Source organism: Xenopus tropicalis, chromosome 4 (genome assembly GCF_000004195.4).
Source record: "Xenopus tropicalis strain Nigerian chromosome 4, UCB_Xtro_10.0, whole genome shotgun sequence".
Classification (NCBI taxonomy): Eukaryota; Metazoa; Chordata; class Amphibia; order Anura; family Pipidae; genus Xenopus; species Xenopus tropicalis.
The window spans coordinates 62,595,163-62,611,426 of record NC_030680.2 but is presented as its reverse complement, the minus strand read 5'-3'; the positions used below and the strand labels follow the sequence as shown (position 1 = coordinate 62,611,426).

General features: G+C 36.4%; 1 protein-coding gene across 2 annotated transcripts in view; it reads left to right on the top strand.

Annotated features, from left to right (window-relative positions):
- The first annotated feature begins 719 nt into the window (after window positions 1-719).
- The window catches only part of slc66a2.2 (solute carrier family 66 member 2, gene 2), a 38,722-nt gene continuing 23,177 nt past the window's right edge, over window positions 720-16,264 (top strand). Inside the window, exons 1-3 of one of the 2 annotated variants that reach the window (XM_012960456.3) lie at window positions 720-994; window positions 5,189-5,421; window positions 10,959-11,092. In XM_012960456.3, coding sequence (XP_012815910.1) covers window positions 5,228-5,421; window positions 10,959-11,092 — 328 coding nt within the window. In that variant the 5' untranslated portion in view covers window positions 720-994; window positions 5,189-5,227. 2 annotated transcript variants of the gene reach the window in all.

The following is a 16,264-nucleotide window of genomic DNA, read 5'->3' as shown; positions in this document are numbered from 1 at the left end:
ATGGAATTTTCTAATTACAGAAAGATTCACTGGGTGGTTTGTCAGTCACCAGCATGTCTTTTTAAAAGCGTTGCCTTCTCTGTTACATAATAGAGTGGCAGGTGTCACTACATGACAGAAGGTGAGATATCAAAGGGGAGTTCTGAGGTAGCATGTAACTTTCGTGATCACTTATAAAATCAGGGAAAAAAAGTGGAAGTAAGGGCATGTATTAAAGTATTCAGATACATTAACGATTTAATAGCCTGCAAAAACACATTTTTTTTAAAGCATAACATTTAAGAAACAGAAGTAATGTACTAAGGCTGTAAGACAGCAGACTGGGAGAAGTTACCTATTTTAACTAAAGCACTTAATAGCACAAAACTCTGATTTAGTAATCGTAAATTTGGCTCTTTAAGTTACCAGGAGCGGCTTTACTGCACATGCACTAGTCTAGCTAGGTGGGATTTATTACTCTGTGCAGTTGGGGGGGGGGGGTAGTGCCAACATATTGGCATCCCCTAGGTTACCATGATTTCCATCATCCCAACCTGCACTAATTTGGGTGTTATTCATTATTATCTGGTAAACTGAATTTATGGCACGATTTCTGCTTGCCAATATAAGTAAACGTATTACTGATTAAGCTAAAGAGAGTCTCAATCTATATCTAGGTTGTTTTCATTGTTAGAAAGTCATGGTTTAATAATTAGCAGAACAAGGTACATTCTTCTGCAGTAACTAGAACAGATGCCTAAACATACAATCTGCATTCAGCGTGTGCAGCATCATAGTGAATAATACCTTTGGGGCATCCCTAGGTGCCGGTGCTCTACCTCTTTTTTGTTGTGCTTCAGATCTGAGCCAGTAAGTTCTGTAATTCCATCCTAAGCAGGAAGTTCTGCAGCCAGCTGTTTACATTTGCAGCCCGGTCTCCTCCTCTTTTTCAGCCCCAGACCTGGTTCACTTTGAAAACTGCATTCCCTGCACCCTGCGTGAGCCAACAGCCCTGGTGAGTATCTGCCCCATGTGGGTACAATGAGATTCCAAGTCCATGCACTGTAGCAACAAGATATTCTTACTACACACACACAGTATGGGAGACTGGCTGTCATACCTGTATGTTGTGTTTGTATGGACCAAAGATTTAGTGAAAGCTTCCCATTACCTAATGAAGGGGAGAGGATGCATTATGGAGTTTCTAAGAGATAAATAGAAACAAATATTGATTATTTCCAATTTAATAGCATCTTGTGTTTTAATAACAGCATGGTTACAAAATGATCACTCTGGCAGTGTAGCCATAAATAAATATGCCTAATTCTTGAGTATTTATAGAAAAACTACAGAGAAAAAGAACTTTCATTTTGACTTTTATACAAAAAAAGTCTAAAGTACTGTAAGTAAAACAAAACTCTTTTTTTAACAAAGAATCTACTGTTATGGCAATACAGTTACTGGCACACCATGCTAGCCCTGGCTGCTGGGAATTGCAGTTCAGGAATGCTACAGTTAAGTGTCTGATAGCGTGCAAGCTTTTCCCAGAAGGAAAAAATAGTTGTTTTAGCTGTTCTCTTTGTATGCAACAGTTTGAACTTTCCCCTAGCTAGGATATCATTCGTGAAAGTTTCCATATGCCTAAGAAATAAACATACGGCGTGTTAAATACAGATAAAGGGTAATTGTGATAGGTCTGCAGCAAAATGTTAGGTATGAAGACATTTATTCGGTATGCTCTGTTCATGGAAGAAGTATCAGCTCTCTTTAACTTTGGTGTATGATCACATATGCTATGGTAAAAAAAAGTTCAGAACAAATTTTATTACAGAATCTACTGTTCTTGTATGAATTGAATAAGTATGGCACTTGTCCCCTTCTAAAAGAGCAGTGTGTTACACTAGTGACTGCAGCAATAAGAGATACAGAGAGCTGCTTTATTTTCACAAGCAGATCAGGAAGCTCTCAATTGCAGCCCTTCCCTTCCCTTCTGTATAAATGTGTCAGAACTTGTTTTCAAGGAAGGATCATAGAAAGAACGAGTTTGTTATCAGCCCTTCCTGTCAGTATGTATAATGTGCTTTTCAAAGAATTTAGCAATATGCTGAAACCTGCGCTTATGTACTTTAAAGAAAACACAGCCTAGAAACATACAGTAAATGATCAAAAGTGTCCAGATGTCACTTCTAAATTCACATGTCATTTGTTGGAATACTCACTGCCTAAAGCAATGTCAGCTTAAGAAGAATCCGAAGGGATTGTGGGGTTTTTAATGGACGAGCAACCGCAATGAGCACACACAAGGCAAACTTCATAACGTACAATAGCCTTGCTAACTTCATCACGGATTTGTTGTAAAGGTTGGTACCATTGGACTATGGAGCAGCAGATCTGCATTTTCTGGAGAGATGAATGCTGTTCAATTCACCATCTGGAAATCTAATGGACAGGTCTCATTGTGGTGTGGAGAACTGCCTACCTGAATTGGTAATGCTAACTGTGAATTGGTGAAGAAATAATGGTCTGGTCCTGTTTATTATTGTTTGGGTTAAGGCCCCTGGTTTCAGTGATAACAAATCTCAATTATGCATTCTTAAGATTTTTGTGCTTTTTCCTTTATGGTATCCATTTGAGGAAGGATGCATATTTTTCAAGAAAGAATACATTCTGTAAAAAGAATTTGATTGGCCAGCACAGAATGCTGACATCATTCCAAAGAAAACATCTGTGGGATGAATTGGAACACTAACTGAGAACCAGAGCTGATTGCTCAACCTTGCTAATTCTCTTGCGGCTGCCAAATGACAAGAGGCAGTAATAGCAGCTTCATATTAATAACCTTTGTTTCAGAGTGAAATGTTTGATACAGTATGTGGGTTTCTGGATGCTTTTGGTAATATGTAAATAAAAATGAATCATATGTAAAATTTAAATTTGCCATTACCTGTTTTGTAGTAGTGTCAAGTGCACAAGTGAGACATGCCTCTTTGTTTGTGCAAATGTAATGTAAAATGCTGGATGACAACAAAGTACAAACACAAGTGCCAAGCACACAAATCCTAACGTTTTTATACCCACAATGCGGTGTTCTTTCTCAGAATCCCAGCTTCAGTGCATGCACCTGCCAAACAGCAGGAACTCTAACTTATTTACAATTTACCAATACAGATACTAACATGCATCTGCATTTCTAAATTGTTGACATGTTGTGGCACCAGTTTTAATAAAAATGAATTAGGGTCAATCCTTGGGAAAAAAATCAAATATATATCATAGACATATACAGTAAATCCATAGCATCAGTGCAGAATATGCTTTAGAAGAATAACTATTAAATATAATTATGCACCAATGCTTAGCTTAAAAAAAATATATCTTTATTACAATCCATCAAAAAATATTAATACCCCATGCATATGGCCTAACACATTTCATGGTTACACAACACTTAATCATAGGCTACAAGGGACAGAATAATTTACATATATATATAATACTATTATCTAAAATTGCATTTAATACCCCTGACTGAGGGTTTCCTGCAAACTCTACCATCCATTATTTACTTTTTTCTATTTAGACTGAATGTTCTATTTTTGCTTATTTTTGAGCATTGCATACACCATCCATTCTTATAATTTTTGATTTTCAATACTAATCCCACACCAATTGTTTAAAACCAATCCGCATGTAACACAAAACTGATTATGTCACAAACTCTCTGGATCCACAGAGCTAACCATGTCTAGTAAAGCAAAAATCCAATCAAGAGTTAATACAAAAAATACATATCACAGGGTTAATCCTAACATCCAAGTAGTCCAAAAATATATAGGATTAAAGTAAAATACATCTCATCACACAAAACATGTCACATCAAAAGTAAAATTCATACCCAATGGTAAGCATGTATGCAGATAAAAAAATCCCCCAAATTTCTCAATTATGTAAGAGTAAGGGTATCTCCTCCTCTCACTGCAGTTTTTATTCGTTCTATTGCCTGAACTGAAAAAAATATTTTATCGCTATTGTTACATTCTGCAAAATGTCTAGTGACATTACTTTTGTGTGAATATTTTGTCTTAATAAATCACTTTTGCACACAAATTATTACACTAGCTGCTAATCCCAAAACAAAAACTGTAGTACCGTGTTATCCAATAGCAAATTAATAAATAAAATACACAAATAAAGAAGTATTGTAGAAATGATACCAATAAAAATACATTGCAAGCTTTCGGAGCAAAGAAAATACAAATGAAAGCCAGCGAAAACTAATCATTCATGTTTCTATATGATGTTATGTTTGGAAATAAAATGTAAATCACAAAATTGTTTGGAATGTTGTCTGTGTGATGAGGCCTACATTTTATTTGAAATTCACTTATGTCTTATTTCAACAGGTGAAAGTCTTATTTTTGGGAATTATTTTTATCTGCTTGAGGAATCACCAATCAGTGGAAACATTGGGCACTGCTTCCTAAACCTTTCGCTTCTCGGAATTTTTGTATTTTGTTCACCATAGCCGTACCAGTGATGCCCTGATCACCATTGAAAAAGCACACAAAATATATATATATATATATTTACAGTATATATATATAGATAATATATTAATGCAGTATTTTGAATTCTTCTTTTTACGATGTGTAACTAAAAAAAAAAAAAAAAGCAAAATAATACTGAACAAATTAACTGCATATATCAATGTAGCACACAAATGTAGCTTTCTTTTTGACCCAGTACAATAGCCAATAAGCTTTCAACACAAGATTTTAATGGTCACACTACTTATGCTGGTTATATTGTAAATGGTCAAGACTGAGTCATTTTTCTATTTCCCCTCATGCCATTCTCAGGTTGGGAAAATAGATTATGTCAATGAGATGAGCAAAAAGGGAATTGTCTAATTATGGAAAAACTTACAATACCAGTAATGATCTGCTTTTTTTTTTTTAAATCCAGTCATGTTTCATTTGACATCTATTTAGCGTTAAACCAAATAAATGTCTTTTATTTTTTCCTGTATTAAACCCCATGTCAGTACAGAGACAGATCACTAATTGCAAGTGTAGATATTGATAAATAATAATGGATTTTAAACACAACACAGTCAACACAGTTAAATTAGACTTTGCAAATTAAAGTAATTATGATAAATTGTGCCCTATAAACAATAAGCTGACAGCACCTGCAATTACATTTCCAGGGCAAAGAAGTTGAAAAGGCTTTAGAATATTGATTCAAAATGGAACAGATAGAGGTTTCTGATGATTCCTGGCCGTGGTTTTCATGGATTTCTTCATCTCTCATCGTCTTCGGTGGTGTGGTCCCATATATCCCACAGTATCAAGAGATTAAAAGGACTTCCAACCCTGATGGATTTTCTACTTGGGTATGTTTGGTCTTGCTGGTGGCTAATATCCTCAGGATATTTTTTTGGTAAGTAAAAATAAATGCGATTGAAACACTATACAGAGTTTTTTTTTAATGCACTAGTAAATGCAGCAACAAGAGCAATTTCTAAATGTAGATTAGGGATTCTTAACATAAGAGTGTATAGGCTGGTCCTCATGATGTCTTTTAATACAGTAGTTTTACCTAGTTTACATAATAGAATTTAAAAATGGTCTATTCATAACTCATTGTAAACAATGATTGGGTCACCATAAAAGCTGGTCCTATGATTAAAAATGAAACAAACAAAAAAAGACTAGGAAACCCTGGTGTAAATGATAAGAATTTAATCTGGAAATAGCAGAAGACAACCTCCAGTGTTCCTGGAAATTGTACTGCTCCTAGTTCGTATATACGAAAATAAGAGAATTTCTTAGAACAAGCCAAACAATCACCACATATCTCTCTAACTCTTTTACTTTTGCTTCTGCTCAGGTTCTAAAAGCATAGGGTTACATAATACTGTAGCTGCATGAGTTTGTTTCTATGAAAATATAGAAGGGTTTACAAACTGAATTGTATAATGTAATCAGACATAATGTTTGCACAGGCAGCATATACTGGTCACCTGTCATTGGCATAGGTTACTTTACACACGGATAGTTATGTTTATTCATATGAACAGGGCCTCCCATTTCCAATGGATCAGCACATTAAAATCAGATCGGCAGTCCATGTTTCATTAGCACCATGCTTTGGGCAAATTAAGTCAAGGGGAGCCATTAGTGAAAATCCTGCCTACTGTGTTTACAATTTGCAGTTTAGTCTTCTTAGTTTCAAACCCTTATCACAAAAATCATTTTTTACTAGCATCCTTTCAATGTCTGATTACAATGTAATACTTTCAAGCAAAGTTCCACAATGATTTTAGTATTTTAGATATCAGTATATTAGATCAGAGCAATCAGATGACTGACATAGCATTAGTAGGGAAGATTCTCGGCGGAGAGTCCTTTTCATCCATAAAAACATTTGGGATGCTTTAAATATATATGGTGTACAAAATATACAGTTTCATATCTGTTTAAAGAGAATGTAAACTCTACATAGAACCCTATAACTGAACTCTTCAGCTCTTCAAAGTAGACAGGTCATGGTTAACTAGAGATGCATGATATTACACTAATAAGAGATGTAGCTTGCAATGATTAAGGGTGAAGACACATGACGCTGCTAGCAGCAGCTACTTTTTCACAGCTGCTAAACTCTAAAAAATACCCTGACATAGACAATACTGAGAATTGCTTCTGCTAAAAAACACATAAAGACATTTAGCTGTAAATGATCAGCATTGTCTATTTTAGTAGCCACGACAAGTAGCTGCTACTAGTAGCTCCATGTGTCTTCACCCTAATTGGTCAAGTCACCATTAACTAACATTGGGAGATTACCGTACAGTTTTTGCTCGCTGATTTTATACCCTAATCAAACTTCAGAAGGATGGACATAGTGCTGTCAACTGGTTGGCACTAGAAAGAATATAGGATTGTATGTTTAAAGGAAGAGTAACATAAAAAAATAAAAGTGTATCAAAGTAATTAATATATTATGTACTGTTGCCCTGCACTGGTAAACACTACTATAGTTTATATAAACAATTTGCTGTGTAGCCTTGGGGACAGCCATTCAAGCTGTAAAAAGAGGAAAGGCACAGGTTACATAGCAGATAACAAGCAAGTTGCTTAGACTCCCTTTGTATTCTAAAGAGTTTATCTACAATGTAACCTGTGCCTTTTCAGATTAAATGGCTGCCCCCATGGCTACACATTAGCTTATTTATATAAACTATAGTTTTATTTCTAAAATAATCACACAAAGTTTATCAGTGCAGGGCAACTGTACATTATATTTTGATTACTTTAAAACATTTTTATTTTTTTGGTGTTACTGTTCCTTTAAAGGGACCATAAACCTTCAGTGTTGTTCCATTCATATATTGCTAGACTAAAACTTGCAGCATATTGTCAAGAGTTAAGGTGTGGTGCATGCTATATTCTAGCAACCATAGCAATGGACCACTAAAGCCCGAAAATGTTAATTCTTCAGTTAAACACAGCAGTTAATGGTGACATTAGTATGAAGAAACAGTTACTGGCATAGTATTAGAGTAACTATCTGACAATGTAAACACAACAAGGGACTTTTCTTGTCCTTTAAAGAATGGTGCTCCAGTTATAGAAATTCTCAGAAAAAAACACTTTTCTCAATCATTCCGGAGCATAGATCCCACATAGATCCCACATAGATCCCACATATAGATATGAAAAGTTCCCTGTACAAAGCAAGTTGATATGGTGGTAAAGAGTAATCTGTAGAAGCCATAGCCATACATTTTAATCTGAGATGGCAATTTTCTTTTTTTATAAGAAGTGAGAATGTAATTTATTAAATAAAATAATAATTATATGTAACTGGTTAGAATCAACTGTAGTCTATTTGTCTATGCACAGAGTTACTGCAGTCATACTCCTCAGTTTGTGAAAAACAGAGCATGTGTAACAGAGACAATAAACTCTGTCCAATCTCATTGATAGAAAAAGTGCTCATAATAGATCCCCACAGTGATTCTACATGAAGCCTTACAGAGAACCAGGATCCCCTACATTGATTTTTCTCTGAAATTGTTTCAACCGCAATGCTGATATTGTATGTAAGCTCAAAAGTATAATAAGCCTCTACATAACAAACATGTTGTGTTAACATGTTTGCAGTAAACGCATCAGTCAAACACTAGATTCGTGTTAGACTGGGACAAAAGATAGCTGAGTGGGAATTTATAGACAGGAATTGGATGAACTTTGACAAAGGGTTATAAGGAAAGCAACATGCTTTATATATTTAGGATTTGAACAAAGTGAGTTTGTGCTTTCCCTGTAATAAATAGAAAGTGCATTAATTCAGTGTTCCAAGTACTCCTATTTGGAAGGAGGTGCATCATGTATAATATATTTCAACAAGGAATGATGCATCTTAAAGGTCTTAGGGGCAATTTACGACAACATTAAACCCCATACTTGCATCAAAACGCTTTCTTTGCACTTCTTTATAATTGCACTTGGCGCCACCCAGTCCTTTATACCTTCCATTCTGAACTGAGCAATGCTGTGCCCATTAATGCAAGGCTATTAATGCAAGGGAACCCTGGAGCTACTGCAACCCCCTGACCAGGTGGCAGCCCCAGGGTTCCCTTCATGACCAGTGTCAATAGGTGCAGCATACTTGCACCTAGAGAATCAAGCACAAATGTTGCTTGCACCATAAACACTGGAATTTATGCCTACCAGACTTCCATGCAATTGTGCCCCATTTGCGGTAAAATGTGTGCAGTGCATTGCTGACTAGGAGGGCAGTGCAAGGCGCAACTCCCCCTTTAACCTGCAGTGATGATGAAATTCTGAGGAAATTCTGGAAAAAATTACTTGAAATTGCACTTTGCGCGCTGTACTTGCAGATATATATATGAACCCTCTTACCCCTTTCTGTTAAAAGTAAAGTTAACTCATCTTTTTGTACTTTGGGTTTGACCTGATACAAAATAAAAAATCATTAGAAAACTCTTCTAACTTGCCAAAAAATTCAAATCAAACTAAATACATACATTTTTGTCGTCGTTTAAAGCTACACTTGAAAAAGAAAACTTTTTGTAAGTCTTTAAGCCAGGGCCAGTGGTGTAAAATTATATAAAAAAAAATATATATATATATATGACAGAGTTTTGTGTCATCTGCAAACACAGATACATTGCTTATAATACCCATCTCTAAGTCATTTATGAACAAGTTAAACAAAAGTGGACCCAGTACAGAACCCTGAGGGACCCCACTGAGAATGTACCATTAACAACCACCCTCTGTACCCGATCCTGTAGCCAGTTTTCTATCCATGTGCAAACGACTTCACTAAGACCAATAGACCTTAGTTTAGAAAGCAATCGTTTGTGGGGAACGGTATCAAAAGGCAGGTTATATATAGGCATTATGGTTGAACGTGATGGACGTACGTCTTTTCTCAACATAACTTTGAACTATGTTACTATATATGTTACTATAAATGTTATATATATATATATATATATATAGTTTTCAAAGTTTTTCAAAGACTGATTTGTAATAATACTACCATAGTAAAAACAACTACATTTTTCTGTATGATATTTGTCTGGTAAGGAATCAAATAAATGAATGCAATAACTTTAACAAAGTGACTTTCAGTAATGTGAGAATAATTCCATGCTAGTAATTAGAAAGTTGATTTAGACTCTCTGGTTGTTATATCTTCTTTCTATTAATATATACTGTAATCATTAAACCTGATGGCATGTATATTCATTCATTCGTAACAGTTTCAGTTATGACATTGCAAAGATTTGCTTCTTGTTAGACAGCCCCTAATTAAATCCAATACTTCTAACTGGCTTAACTCTTTGAACTTTCAGTTCATTCCCCCAAATCATTTGTGCCCTCTAAACGTGTTTAGAATTAATAGAAGCTGCATTAATGAGTGGTTTGGTTTTTAGAATAGCAATGTACCAGAGAAACATCAACCTGCATGTATAGTATATACAGGCAAGTTCCACTGTAGTAAGGTCACATTCAAACCTTTCAGAAAGACATGTCAATGATGTGCCATAATAAACCATTTTAGAAGTTTAGAATTTATGCAGAAAAAAAAATATCAGATTTGTTAAGATACATAACTATGCTAAAATACTGAATTTCAATTGACTATAACAGCAGCATAAAACGAAAGCAAAGGTTAGTCATCTAGAGTGGTTCCTTAGCTAAAGTTAGACCTATAGAACAACTTGACTGGCCTGCACAAAGCCCTCAATCCAAATGATTTGCTGGATGAATGGGAATGTCAACTGCATGCCAGGCCTGAGTGCGTGACATCAGTGCCTACCTGCAGCAATGGCCACCTGGCTGATTGGAAGCAAACCCTACCAACACTGTTCTAACATCTAGCGAGAAGCCTTACCAGAAAAGTAGAGTTCAGCAGAAGTAAATAATTTTCAAAAAAAAAAACCACTTCCTCATAAAATACTTTTTAAAAGGAAAGTTTTTACACTTATATCCTTCTGAGTATATGAATAAATGTAAACATGTACATTTTGGCATTGGTGTCCCTTTAACTGACAATAAACTTACAGTGTATATGTACTGTAGTTATAGCATAGCTTGGATCCCAAAAGAATTTATAGTACAGTATGAGCTTCTTTATCTCCTGGGTCAGCCATTCTGTGTAGTGGAAGTGTCTATTCACATCTGCTTTGCATGGATTTACTTCAAGTTATTCAAACTTTTTGCACCCCCGTTCCATATGTGGTGTGAAACACTTTTTGGTGCAACAAAAAACTTCAGATTTCCAAATCACATAAATTGCTTTTTTTTCCGATCCTCTTGCAACAGGCTACTTGTGTCACAGGCATTTACAATACATTTTAATAGGTAACATTGTAAAGTGTTAGCTTGTAACTGAACCTAATGAACTGCTCTTTAATTTTCCCATTATTATTTCCTTAGGTTTGGGAAGTTTTTTGAATTCCCCCTCCTATTGCAGAGTATCATGATGATCCTCACTATGTTAACCATGCTGCACTTGTGTTGCTCACTAAAGACTATGAACAGAGTTTCCACTAAGAAGCATTGCTTTACTGGTAAGAGGGACTATTTCTAAACTCTGCTTATAAAGCATCGCCATATTGTGCAGAAGTCAATGATGGCAAGATTTAACAAACATAAACTGGGTTTTGGAACAGGAACATACATTGCAATTTTAATATAAGATGTGATATTATGTAATTATTTAGTCCAGAATGGGTCAGCCACTAGTGATGAGCGAATCTGTCCCTTTTCACTTTGCAGAAAAATTTGCGAAACTGCTAAAAAAAAAAAATTGACACCTGCAACTGTTTCTGATGCACCCTTTGACACGATGGCCGCTTTTTCCTTGCTTGGTGAATTTTTGCAGAAGTTTCACAAAAAACATTGGCAATGGCAAAATGCCCAGATACAAAAATAAACGGACATACAGTATTTTCCAACATGTTTGCAAATCGCCTGGCACATCCTATTCCTCTTATATCAGTTTAAGGTACAGGTATGGGATCCGTTTTCCGGAAACCCGTTATCCAGAAATTTCCAAATTACGGAAAGCCTGTCTCTCATAGACTCCATTTTAATTAAATAATTCTGATTTTTAAAATGGATTTCCGTTTCTCTGTAAAAATAAAACAGTATCTTGTATTTGATCCCAACTAAGATATAATTAATTCTTATTGGATGCAAAACAATACTATTGGGTTTAATTAATGTTTTATTGTTTTTTTAGTAGACTTAAGGTATGAAGATCCAAATTACGGAAATACCCCTTATCCAGAATACCCTTGGTCCTGAGCATTCTGGATAATGGGTACTGTGCCAGAGTACTGTGCCAAAACAGTGGGCAAAATGGGTGTGTATCTAAAGAAAAGAGAAGATTAGCAGGTCTTTTAGATCGCTATGTGTATGCATGCAGTCCTCAGGATTTTGGGACAACAAGGCTTTTAAACTAAGACTAAGTTTATTAAGACAACCTACCACATTACAATGATTGTGCCAAACAGAGGGGGCATTTGGAAACCCAATTCAATTTTATCTCATGTATATGACATTATATGATCACCATATGACTGTTCATCCTATTACCTTCTTCAATTATTATCAGTCTCTACAATTACATTTATCTAAGCAGAAGCAATGGAGGATATATGACTATTATTAACTGAATTTTATTGCATATCGATTTCTGGGGACTTCGTGTTGGGTACCACATACATCTCATCTTCTCACTATCTACTAATAAAATTGGTTTGTTAAAGCAAAAGGAAAATGTCTTGACACCAAAATAGTATGCCTTATAAGTATACTAGATTTCCCCCATTTGAAGTCCAAAACACTACTCTTTTCAGGCGCAGTGATTCATGGCCCTGTGGAAGCCATATGATTTATTATATGTGTTGATGAAGCACACCAGAAAGTTTTTGTGCAATCTTTTAGGCCAATATCTTTCTGTTATACTGAGATATAAACTTTCATGGTAATGTAGAGTGTCAGATACAGGCATCAATGGGAAAAATATTTACACCATCCTCCAGAGAATTACTACTTGGTGCACAGCTTAGAGAGTTGGCACTCTCCACACAGTCCGGTCAAAATATTTCAGCCAGCACAACAAGTAAAGATACAGGCATCAAAACATGTTCTTTGCATACATTGTATTTACAGGAAATCTGACTAGTCTTGGTCTCGCCACTTGAATGTAATGTTATTATTGGGGTACAAAGGGAGCATATGAGACTTCTTCGTCACCTGGTTATGGGTCATTGATTATCAGTTATTAGCACATATTTGTTTACAGTATGAAACAATGTGGCTTGAGGTGGTGGATTTGTAGGAAGAAACAGGTTTATGTTGCCTACAGGCCCAGATTTTGCTAAGCTGGTCAAAGAATCAAAATTAAAAAACTAACCTGTCTTCCAGCTCTCAGAGGATTAAACCTGTAGCTGTTCTGCTTGATTATCCAGCAAATCAATATAAGAAGAGCATGCATTTTGTAAAAACATCATGGAAGACTTTTAAGATGAGACTATTTACTCTAATGTTGCTGAAATGAATCAATAAGCCTTCCTTAACCTACAGTACAAAGAAAGAATCTTTACAAACAAGGGTCAGTGGGGTCACGTTAAAGTGTTTCTTCCTTATTGATCCTTAAATAATAGTCCTGCATTAGTGTGCTGCACAGCCCAGAGACATCGCATCATTCATAGAAATGTGCAAGGGAATAAATCTAGTTCATGATCTTTTTTTATTCACTTCTAAATTCATTATCTTAAGCACACCAGCGTTGCTTTATTATTTTTGTAATTGATCCATGTACAACCTGGTTCCAATGTGCCTTTTCATGTAGGCTTTCTACTATTAGCCAACCTGGCATTCATCCTGATGCTTTACCCTTGTAAGAGGTCTGCTTTTTTTTTAAGAAAAAGTACTATGTCAGGAAGTGTGTATTCTTACAAGGAGTCATAACAAAGTTGGTGCAAATGATGACATTTTGGAGCAGAACGCTATAACTGTTGACCAGGGGAAAGGTGACTCTCAAAACAGAAGTTATGCACTAAACAATGTTATATATATATATCACGCATTATCGTGTGAGTAGAGGCAAAATAAAAAACGAATTTGTTGTATTTTACAGCAGTTCCAGAATAGTATAGTAAGGGTATGGGATCTATTATCCAGTATGCTTGGGGTTTTTTCTCATGAGGGTTTTTTTTGTCATTTGACTTACCATACCTTAAGTCTACTAAAAACAATGAAAATGTAAACATTATCGAAATTCAATAGGATTGTGTTGCCACCAGTATGAATTTATGCAGCTTAGTGACCAACAAATATAAAGTATTGTTTTATGCTTACAGAGAAAAAGAAAATAATTTTAAAAAATAGTTATTTGTTAAAATGGACTCTATGGAAGATGGCCTTCCCGTAGTTTGGAGCTATTTCAAAAATGGGTTTATGGATAAGGGGTCCCATAACTGTATAAGGAGCCCTCCTCCCCTATATGGCGCCAACAAGTAGAGGAAGTATATTGGTAGATAGTATGGAAAATAGTAGGGGTCATGTACCGTTGCGTGTGTTTATCTTCACGCAAACATACAGTACATACATGTATATGTGTCTGTGCATATACATCAATCTACTTAGAGATACATCGAGATAGGGCATGTATTTCTACATGTAAAGTGTTCCTGCTATGCAACTATGTTTACTTTGTTGGAAATTATTGTCTCCAGATCTGTTTTAATCTTGCTGTACTTGTGCAAGAACTTATACTAACAATATTGGCACTTTCCATGGGATTTTCACATTTAGTATTGTTTTATATTGTGTTGTATTGTGGCTTGTGATGCTATTAAGTTGTGCAACAAACAAAGCTAGGAAAGCCTTTACTGAAAATCACAGCTTCTAGTAAGAAATGCACACTGTGAGCCTCAAGGACATTTATATTTTACTGATAGTTTTCATTTATTTCTTCATAATATGGACAGTGGAGTTTTGTGTGAAAGTAGCATGCTCTTTGTTTATAGCCTGTAATATATTGCTTTTTGTTTGTAACCAGTATGGTGCATTAATGCATGGTTTGATTCTTTGCCAGGATTTAATGCTATAATTAGGCATGTACTTATTCTTGGCTCACTTCCATTCCTTAGAATGTAATATTTTATTCTTTTAAATAAACCAAAGCAATGTCACGCTCTACCTTTTCCCTTCATTGTTAGAAAGCTGAAATCCATCTAGGCTGTGTCTAGCTTACTCTTTAAATCCATTTAACCTACTGTACAATAATGAGTGGAAGCAATTTAATCACACACAATGAATGTAAAATGCAGATGTTGCTGTCATACAGGAATGAATTAGTGCATAAATCACAAGTCTTTGGTTAAAGGGGCCCTTGGTTTTTATTCATATTGAAGATTCTGATCGCCCCTTTGGTGATTTACCTTGCAGAATGCATTCAACTCATCTTGAATTTCCAATTTCCCCAAAAATGCATTAACAGCACTATTGGTAAGGGGATAGAGGTAGGTTCCCTTCAATCACTCCCTATCTGCCCCCTAACTAAAGGGTTGTTTAATTACAAATTAAGGAGTATCAAAAGGCACAGGCTGTAACAGGGCCCTGTACTCTGTTATGGTCCCCATACACGGGCCGATTATAGCTGCCGATATCGGTCCTTTGGACCGATTCGGCTGCTAATCGGCCCGTGTATGGGCAGAACCGAGCCGCCTGGCCGACTGATATCTGGCCTGAAATTGGCCAGTCTCGATCGGCCAGGTTAGAAAATCCAGTCGGATCGGGGACCGCACTGCCCCATGGCCACAAATGTAATCCCCAGGGCCAAACGATCGGATTATTTTTTTTTTTTTTAAGGTACTTGCTACACGATATCGCCCACCCGTAGGTGGGGATATTGGGTGAAGATCTGCTCGCTTGCCAAGCGACTGGATCTTATAGTGTATGGGCACCTTAACACTGCTCTCTACAACAAGGGCCAGAATTTTCATTTGCCACTTTTCAGATAGCAGCATCTTTTGGTGTGCAAGCTCTGGTTAAATGAGCACTAAGGGGCTTCCCTTGCAAAATTCCTGTTGGTGCATGTGCAGTAGAGTGAACAAATGTAAGGGGATGCCAGCACAGCACTAAGGTGGTTTTTTCACAGCCCAGTGCAGTTTACTTTTAACAGGAGCACCAGCCGTGAGAAAAAGTTAGTAATCTATCTCACTGGGGTTGCCTAACATTTTGGAATCCTTAAGTGAAATAAGGTTTACATGTCCTTAAAGTCTTACTGTTTATTCCTATGTATAAAGTCCTTAAACACCTGCTTAACCCTGTAAGTGACATAGAATGTAGCAACTACGTTCTGTGGATAAAAGTACCTAAGTGCAACAGATTGCAGATTCTATGTTATGCAGCTTTTAAAGGAACACTATTCCCCCAAACAATGTAGGTGTAAGGAAAAGTGCCTTACCGGCACGGCGGGGACGCCCGCCGCGCTGCCATCGGCGGGGACGCCCGCCGCGCCGTCTGCTCCCTGTGCCGGCTCTCTCCTAGGTGCGCGCGCGCGCGCACTTCCGCATCTTAAAGGCACATGCGCGCTGACGTCATGACGTCAGCGCGCAAAGGCGCGAAATTCAAAATATTTAAAGGGCCATTTGTATTAGATTCATTGCCCGTGATAGGATTTGATCCTGGTGCTTTTCTGAGCCTTGTACACTTCGTTTCTGTAT